The sequence below is a fragment of the Meyerozyma guilliermondii genome, genomic scaffold (assembly GCF_000149425.1).
Source record: "Meyerozyma guilliermondii ATCC 6260 scaffold_3 genomic scaffold, whole genome shotgun sequence".
In the NCBI taxonomy this organism is placed as follows: Eukaryota; Fungi; Ascomycota; class Pichiomycetes; order Serinales; family Debaryomycetaceae; genus Meyerozyma; species Meyerozyma guilliermondii.
Genome location: NW_001809798.1, coordinates 240914 through 250194, shown reverse-complemented (window position 1 = coordinate 250194; position 9281 = coordinate 240914). Strand labels below are relative to the sequence as shown.

The window sequence follows — 9281 nt, the reverse complement described above, 5'->3', positions numbered from 1 at the left end:
TTAAACTTATCAACAATATTTTGAGGGAGGACACTAATAATAAGGCATCTTTGTGGAAAGCACAATTGAACATAGAACGATCCTTTAAAAGTATCAGGTCGTCCGTCAGCAAGCTTCTCCTTACCACATGACCAGCCCGTCAACCACATCGACTCCTCGTTTTCTAGCTTGCTTAATTCGTCATTGGAAAGTCTAGCCAAAATTGAAAGTTGTCTCAAGACATCATTTCGTAGCTGATGGAACTCATCCGAGAGTCCCTCAACTACAAGTATACCAAGTGATTCAGGACCGAACGCCGCATCCAAGGTTTTAAATTCGACACCCTTTTCAAGCTGGTTTAACGTTACTTTAGTTGGTGCTTCCACCTTCATGTTGCAACTTCTTTCGCGATATAATTTTGACTGCGAAAACGCCGTACTGGGATGCGGCTCTGCGCTCTACCTTAGAAAGTATATCGAACTTTCTTAACCTACATCGGCCCATCTCAAATATATTACATACAAATTTATACAGCGTTACGGTCGAGGTTGATGCTGTTCCTCGTGTGGTACGAAAGTAAGGTCTCAGCTCGAGTTAATCCTGGCAATTCATGTGTCGTTGTTATACGTTCCAAGGAATTTCTTGACGAGCGGTATTCGCCAGTTCTGATCATCTCCTGTCTCAATTGCTCCAAATTCATTGGCTGCTTCAAATAGGCATTAACAGTATCTCTTCTGGACCGTGAGACGGTATTCTTTCGAGATCTGGATACAGTAGCTCTTCTTTTAATGGAGTGGAAGGTCTTTGCCAATGGAGAGTCATGCTCATGGCTTTCAGCAAATCCAGCGCTGTCTGGCTGTTCGAGGTCAATCTTATCAAGCATCTCAGGACGCTCCATGACCGCTTTCAAGACTCTTAATCTCTCAACATCCTCATACGATGTAGGGTCGTAACCTTCAAAGTATTCCTCGTAGGCCCCATGTCTGGCTCTCTCTCGAATGATATCGATATCCCGTGGCTTGAAGTTACGCTTCAAGAAGTCGTGAGTGAATCTTGGGAGCAAACATACAACTACTCCGACAAAAACAACACACCAACATGCAAGCGTTCCCAACACTTGAGCACCTGCCTTATAGAACTCTCCAGCATACACTCTGGAACTCCATACTCCTGACCAGAAGTATACAAGAAGGATAGATATAGCATCGATCAAGAGAGTGAGCCAGTCCCATCTGTACTGTTGAAGCAACACATAAAAGTTACATGCCGTAACTGATACACATGCCACCAATACTCCTATCCAGAATCTATGATCCACAGCCAATCCTTGCATGTTTTGGAACGATTTGTAGAATAGCAAATAAGGAAAGAAAAATGAAACCGCCGATTGATACAATCCGTCGATCATATACCATGCAAATTTGAACTGAGACCATTCCAACCGATAAATACCGGTACGGTAAAGCTGTGGAACCAACAATGAAATGGTATCAGAAACGTCTTGGTCTAAGACCGCCAACACAATAACGGGAAGCGATGTGAAGGCTAAATTGAAAAACATCAAGAAAGTAAACTCATATAAGTATGATCCATCAAAGTTGTTGAAGATTCCATACCAAAAACAGGTGAGCGTGAACACCACGTTCTTGTAAAAGAAACATGGCACCATCTCTGCTAACCTTTTATAAGACCAACGACCATGAACTAGCAATAACCTTGTTAAGAATCGGAATTGACCAAGTCCATAATCTGATGACATAACTGCTTGTCTTCCTTCTTCTCCGGCAATTCCCACTCCAATATTCGCCGCTTGAATCATGGCAACGTCGTTCGCTCCGTCCCCAATGGCAAGAGTCATCACACTGAGTTGTTGTTTTACCATCTTTACAACCTCTGCCTTTTGCGAGGGAGACACACGACAGCAAATAACTGATTTACAGCGCTTGCCTAGTAAAAGAAACTTCTTTTGAAGGTCACGCAACTCCTCACTTTGTTCACTAAGATCAGAAAAGATAATGGTTAATGCAGCTCCATCAATGACGCAGGCAGCACTATCCTCAGGTACGGAATGGTCTTTGATATCTTCTTTGATCAAATCATCAACCGATTTAGAACTATCCCTTAGCATTCCAAAGCTGTCTTGAAGATATTGCGTGAGCAAATTATCAAGATGTTTGACATTATATTCTTTCTCAGGGTCGGGTCTCACCACTAACAATTGCATCTGGTTACCGAGAAGATTGCACGAAAATCCAATATTGATGGCCGTTTCTATTCTGTCGCCAGTAAGGACCCAAAGCTTAATACCTGCTTGACCCAATAAGGCGATAGAATCAGGAACACCGTCTTGTAATCTATCCTCAATGGCAGTACCACCAAGCAAGTACAATCCCTGCTCTATTTCGTCTTCCAATTCTGAAATAAACTCTTCCCTTGAGTCATCGATCGAAGAAAGGGCTTCCTTGTAGCGAGCAACCCAGTTGGAATAATACGAGGGATCAAGTTCCTTTTGAGCGATAACCAAAGTACGCAATCCCTCTTTGGCAAAATCTTCCAAATGCAAAGCAGTTTTCTGTAAAACTTGAGGATCAGTGTCTTTCACCAATCGTTGAAAAATCACATTATCAGCTCCCTTGGTCACCATTATAATCTTGCCCTCAGGAGTTTTGATTATACAAGACATTCTCTTACGGGCAGAGGTGAATTGTATGACTTCGAGAAGTTCGAATTCATGACCTTCCCCATATATGTCGACAATGAGCTTTTTGCGAAACCGATCACGGAAAGCAAATCCTAAATCTCTGGAAACAGACACCAATGCAGCTTCATCTGGGGATTCCGCCTTGAATATCTTGTAATCAGGATCTGACTCGTCCTCTACGGTCACCACCGTATGACAGAGAGATAACGCTAACATGAACGTTTCGTTCGCAGCTTTTTGCTCACTGTTGCCCTCGGTCATCATAGTGTCTTTAACGTAATCGTTAGATACAAAAGTGAGAGCTTCTTCTCGAAACTGGTTGTTCTTACTATTATTGACAAGGTTTTCAATCATCTCGCTTCTATCCTTTTGAATTATTTGTCTCCATTTTTCGTTTTCGGCAACAATATCCTTGCCTTCTCGTTTATCAATTCCCTGTTGTGCTTCAGTATAGGCAAGGCCATATGACGTTCCATTAATGGTCATCTTCTTGAACTCCATAACATTCTGAGTCAATGTTCCAGTCTTGTCGCTGAAAACGTACTCGATTTGTCCCAAGTCATCCGATATATTCCATGATTTGGGAGTGCAAGGAAAATCGAGCTTTGCATAATACATCTTGACGTCAGCAAAGATGAAGAATGCCTGCAATGTTTTGATGATTTCAACCGATATGTAAAGTGAAATAGGAACAAGCGATTGATAGATGATCAATGTAACAAAGAACGCAAGAATACCATTGACAGCTGGTGTGGAACCATAAGGCTTGAAGTCAAAGTATATTCGGGAAACATGCTCCTTGTCGTAAAAGAGACCGTTGATAAGGCCTGAAACAAAACACAAGATGAACAATATAACGAAATTAATGACAACTGACAAGTTCAACTCACGGGATATTCTAGAAGCCTTTGTAGGGGTTATGCCAGAATTAAGCATTATTTTGGTTTCCGAACCAGTATAAATTACCACCCCAATGACCCATGCGGTATTTCTTAAGGTGGTGCCTCGAAGTAAGACATTGTTGTTGGTAACAGCTTCTTTTTCGTCAGGATTAACCATATGACCACTTTCGTCAAAATTTTCATAGTGAAGTGTTCCCTTGAAAGAATACAAGTGGGGATTTGGTGCGTCGCACTCTATCCAAAACTTGCTAAATCCTAAACTGTTAGCATGAGACAAGGATCCGCCGCAAGCCAAAGAATTTTTTGTCTTTAAATTGGTTTCACCATCCAAGTTTTTCGTCTCGATGTAGCAATTGCCCTCGGCATCGGAAGTGCCTAATATAACAATGTCAGCTGGAACTTCCTCGTCCGAACGTACTCGGATGAAGTCGCCGACACTGACATCTTTCCACGATCTATTCTTGAACTTTGGGTTTTTAGCTCCCTTCTCGGAGTGCTCTTGTTGGAGTTTTGGATTAGTGATTGTATGTGGTACCGGTTGACTAATGTGACGTTGGCTCTGATGCGATTTTCTAAACGGACGGTGAGAGCGATCAGTAGTTGACATGCGTGGCCGCTCCCCAAAATCAGAAGTATCAGAAATAACTGTAGAAACTCTTCTTAGCTCTAATTCTTTCTCTGCATTTTCCTTCCTGATCACCTCTTGCTTCTTCTTTTTCTTACCAAATGTCATAATAAGTCCTCGTGCGATTGCCTTGCCGATACGTCGAGTCACTCTTGTACTTGCCTTTTTGAAGCGTCTCCAGGGATCAACGTAGTCTGTCTCCACATTAGGATTGTCAAGCCCCACGAGTAAATGAATCGGCGAATTGTTGAGTTCATTGTCACTAGACCCCCGGCTGTAATCTTCGTAGGCATCTCTGATGGCAGTGATAACTACAATCACCACCAACGGCACGGCCTGTAAACCGGGTGATTGCACACCAAAGATCTGAAATGCACTAAGAATAATCATCACAAGGAAATACGTATTTGCAACGTTGGTGAACTGAAATATTATATTCTTGGGCAAAAATGTGATGGGGGTATACTTTGTAGTTCTGATTTTGTTTCTTGGGTAGGTGAGGCGTGGGTGACCATGCACATCTTTCATGGCATCTGGGAGCTCTTGGTTGACATATACCGTACGAGGAATTGTTTGATATATGTCATTCAAGTATTTTGGTCGGGAATGGAGTCCTTTATTGTATAGCATGGTCTGCACCCGCAGTTTGAAATCCGGTGGTTTTGCGGTGAAAAGATCATTAATCCTATTGAAATTATCCGGAACTTTTAAAGTCGATGAGTTGTACTCGGAAGATGACTGTGCCGTTTCCGGACCATCAGACCCTGAATTAGCCGAGTCATTCTTTTGAGAATTTCTCTCCGACATCACCACAATTTCCTCACTTAGGATGTTGGAGTAACTCAGGGATATGTAAGTAACAGGGGTATCACACTAATAAATATAGTTCACTCCTGAAAGTGCCAGAAACGAATATTAGCAACAAAATGTAGGAAGATGGCGCAGCAAGACGAAGATCGAAAAGCAATATTGCAAGACAGCTGGACCAAAACAAAGAGCTTAGTATACTCCGGAAGTGGTTGTACTACCTTGTAGTAGCTTTTGAGGCCGTGAAACTACTTGCTGGTTGATATACAACGAGCTGACTAACAAAGTTGAGTGAATAAACCGAAACAATCCGCATTTGAGATTAACCTGCGTGCAGGAGATTAGAGCGGCTACATAATGACAGGTGCAAAGAACAACGGTCGCAAACTACGAAAAAAACGGATAGTATTCGGATACTGGTAATTACCGAGCCACTTACTCAACGGGTCAACTTTTCTTGGAATAATGGAGAAAAATTGACATTTCGTACTTCCTACCACGTTTTGGTCCTTTTTGGCGCCGGTGTTTATACGGAGTTAATCGGAGCCGAGCCGACATGGTATAATTGGTACGAGGCAAGAACCCAAATACAAGATTCAAGTATGTAATAAGCGGAACAGCTAGATATGCCTGGTCTTGTGTTCTGGATTGCGAAACCCAATTTGAAACTTGCCCGTATACCCCAAGCAGGTGCTGGGGACTCTGGTACTGCAGATGCCTCGAAGCGGCGCTTAGTTTTCGAGAAGGTCGAGGTGCACCGATGTAGCACCGAAATGCGACCGGTGCCGGGTAACTCGATTCGTCGACTCAGTGAAAAATTCCCCACCAGTAACAACCCATTCAACAATGTCAATCGAAGAAATCCCAGAAGAAATTCCCCAAGGTGCTGATGTCACCATCTTGTCCAAGAACGAGAAGAAGGCCAGAGAATTGATCAAGAAATTGCACTTGAAGCCAGTTCCTGGTATTACCAGAGTCACCTTCAAGCAAAAGGGAAACCTCATTTACGCTATTGAGCAACCAGATGTGTTCAAATCTGCTGCTGGTACCTATGTTGTTTTCGGTGAGGCCAAGGTCGACGACATGAACAAGAGAATTGCCGAGGCTCAAGCTCAACAAGAGCAACAAGAGGCTCTTACCAAGGCTGCTGCTGATGCCGAAACCGCTGACAAGTCTCCAGAGTCCATCACCAATGACTTGCAAAACGCTTCTTTGGAAGACAAGACTGTTGAGGAAGATGAAGGTGAGGTAGACGAAACTGGTTTGGACTCGAAAGATATCGAGATCATTGTTTGAACAGACACAAGTTTCTCGTGCCAAGGCTGTAAAGGCTTTGAGAGCTCACAAGGGAGATATGGTCAATGCCATCATGGGAGTTGTCTTAGAGTTCATAGTAGTTGTGAGTACCAAATCATTGCCAATGGTGAGAGAATGTAGAAAGCTATGGTAGAAAGCTTGCATGGCTTTTGGAATAAAAGATGAGCTAGTTAAAGGCGGCTTGAGTCAGTCTATTGAAGGTCGCGATATGAGCATTGTATAGATGTACTGATCGATGATTTCCTCATTGAATCATGTAGTGATTGTGTGGTTGACGTAAAGAAGCCAAATATGGAGAATTGAAGTCCAATCATGAGAGTTTCTCTGATGCAGTGGATGCTGCCTTTTCCAGGTGCTTGCTGACTTCTTCTGGGAAAGACATGCTAGATTCAATTTTAGAGCTAGCTTCGTCCTGCTGATCAGCTTTTTCTTCCAGAACACCTTTTTCTTCAACCTTTTCTTCCAAAGAAACCTTTTCTTGTTCCATTTCTTTGTCGTCTTTCTCCATGCCCTTGAGGTGATTCACTTTCTTTTCATCACCATTGATAAACCCACACTTTGGGCACAAATAAACCACGCTGAATGGATCCTTGCTTCCTGGAGGTGCGAGGCCATTGTGGGAGAAGCAATTGCGACATATCAAGGCATATCGGTCCTCCACAGACTCATTGTTATCAGATCCAATAAGTAGATCTAGCAATCGATCCGAAACCGGTCGTGCTGACAGTTTACCTGACAGTGATCCCAAAGGAGAAGTGGGAGGAAGGATGGGGCCGTCTCCGAGACGGTTTCCGAGGCCATTTCCGGGTCCTTTTCCGAGGGTATTTTTGGGGTCATTTACGGCATTCAATGGACCCTTATTTGTGACAGGGGCATTCATTGGAGCTGCCTTTGTTCCTTGCTTACGGTTTTTGGCTTGTGTGGATACCAGATTAGCACCAGAAGTGGTTCCATCACCTACTACTGTGCCAAATTTGGTCAAGAGATTATTGGTTGTTTCGAAATTGGTGATTTTTTTCAAGTCGTCAATCTTCTTCTTGAGCTTTTTCCGCAACGTATCAAGTTGCTTTTCCTTCTTTTTGTATAAATAAGTGTAGAAGAAAATCAAAGCTCGAATTACAGCATATCCAACCACTGGATACACTATATAAAATAGCAATTGGTATTTCGTTTGACTCCTCACAAACCGCTGGATGAAGTTCTTGCCCATAGTAGGTGGTGCCATGAAATAATTGTAATACATGATCAATAAATACAGAACTGAGGCCATAAATCTGACTTTGAAAACCACCAGTTTTCGTTGCTGGTCGATGCGACGTTTCTGGATCAGAATCGAGTTGATTTCCTTGTTCAATGCGGTGAGTTCGCGCTCATAAGTGTCTGGGTCAAAGCCCTTTGACCGGAAAAGGTCAAAAACTCCCATTAGCAACTCACTCGTACGCCATCTCACTCACACTGAATTCGGTGACAAAATCGAACGTACTGCAGATAAGTCGTGTGGGGAAGGTTCTCCAGATATAAGGAAAAAAGTGCCAAGGGGCGGAATCGTGCATATTATATGATTCAGTGGCTGAGCCAATACTCAACTCAGCTTTTCTACTCATACAATCGTCGCTTTCGGTTTTCAGAATAGTTGTTTCTCGTATCCTCTTGTCATGCCGTCTCGGGCTGTCTGCAGGACGGCGACTTGCTCGAGATGAGATTCAGGTGCTGCGATAGTTTAAGAGTTCTGCCACAAATACCCCTATCGCTGTTGATTGCGATGCCATACAAAGTTGGCGGTCATATTATCAAGCTCGAGGCCGAGAGCAGGGATGGTGCTGATTTCCAAATACTCTCCGCCCACCCTCGACTATTGCGTTTTTGTTTAAACGAAGCCAGTTTCAATTACCTTATTAGGCTCAAACGCATCATTCATCTTTACTGTGACATAGCCATTATCTACAGCACGCTTCTCCGGAAGATCCCCTACTACGACGACATCACCAGTATGACGAACCGAACAAAACACCACCTCTTAATGCTAGAGCAGGACTTCAATGCCCTTTTAGGTCCGGAGTCCAGAGAAATGAAGGATGAGTTTCAAGTCCAGAATCGAGGACTATGGGAAAACCGCTTGTACGAGGGCTATGTGAAAAAAATGTGCATGCTTTCCGTGGAATCTGCCATCGAGGTGTTCGATGCCACCACCAAGACGCTCAATTGCATCGATATCTTTTTCAGTGACTTTGATAATCTCAAGAAACTCCTTATTCCGTTTCTTGCCAGCCATACAAAGTCACTTCAGCATCTGCTTGCCAAGTCGTTGTACTTGTTCAAGTTAACCACCATAACTGATGATGTCGAGTCGATATGTGGCTCGGACCAAATCAATTCTTCTGTGTCAAAACAATTGAGAAAAATTGAAAAAATCACCGCTGGCATCGAACGAGAGTCTACCATCTTAAGGACACTTTTCCGTACGTTCGACCCTTCATTGCAGCAATACACTAGTATTCTATTGGGGAAAGCCATTCTCAAACGAGATGTAGATCCTCAAGATTGCCAGATTGTCCGCAGACGAAACATCTGCTTCCAAGCGGCCGAGCATGTGGTGAGCATTCCTCTTTCTGAAAGCCAGTTCTCCGCCTTAAGCATCAAGTCCATGTCACGATACATGTTGTGGGGATTCTTTGTACTATTTCTATTGGTGTCATTGATGGTCCATCGACTTGTTCGTTTGGTTTCCGGGTGGTGAGGAGATACGTTGTAACTATATAAGAGACAATAAAATTAACAGATATACAAATTGGATAATTTGAAGAATTTGCAATTAGGTATATAGGTGAGAAAAACGAAAATTACAACAAACAAGAAATAAAGGATCAATGAACCAAGCAAATCACCAACAATAACCAAAAAAAATCAATAATAACCGACAAGTGACAAATACAACCTAAATTAAAATAAT

The 9281-nt window shown here is 42.9% G+C and overlaps 4 protein-coding genes across 4 annotated transcripts; 2 read left to right on the top strand and 2 right to left on the bottom strand. All coding sequences in view use genetic code 12, as the record gives it.

Moving 5' to 3' along the window:
- Positions 1 to 505: 505 nt before the first annotated feature.
- Positions 506 to 5014, bottom strand: PGUG_02441 (uncharacterized protein; the record flags this gene model as incomplete). The annotated part of the gene is made up of 1 exon (XM_001484662.1): positions 506 to 5014. One exon carries the CDS (start codon positions 5012 to 5014, stop codon positions 506 to 508), a length of 4509 nt encoding a protein of 1502 aa, XP_001484712.2.
- Positions 5015 to 5860: 846 nt separating this feature from the next.
- On the top strand, positions 5861 to 6310 carry EGD2 (Egd2p; the record flags this gene model as incomplete). Its single annotated transcript, XM_001484661.1, has 1 exon — positions 5861 to 6310. One exon carries the CDS (start codon positions 5861 to 5863, stop codon positions 6308 to 6310), a length of 450 nt encoding a protein of 149 aa, XP_001484711.1.
- Positions 6311 to 6641: 331 nt separating this feature from the next.
- On the bottom strand, positions 6642 to 7754 carry PGUG_02439 (uncharacterized protein; the record flags this gene model as incomplete). The annotated part of the gene is made up of 1 exon (XM_001484660.1): positions 6642 to 7754. One exon carries the CDS (start codon positions 7752 to 7754, stop codon positions 6642 to 6644), a length of 1113 nt encoding a protein of 370 aa, XP_001484710.2.
- Positions 7755 to 8027: 273 nt separating this feature from the next.
- On the top strand, positions 8028 to 9068 carry PGUG_02438 (uncharacterized protein; the record flags this gene model as incomplete). Its single annotated transcript, XM_001484659.1, has 1 exon — positions 8028 to 9068. One exon carries the CDS (start codon positions 8028 to 8030, stop codon positions 9066 to 9068), a length of 1041 nt encoding a protein of 346 aa, XP_001484709.2.
- Between the last annotated feature and the right edge of the window lie 213 nt (positions 9069 to 9281).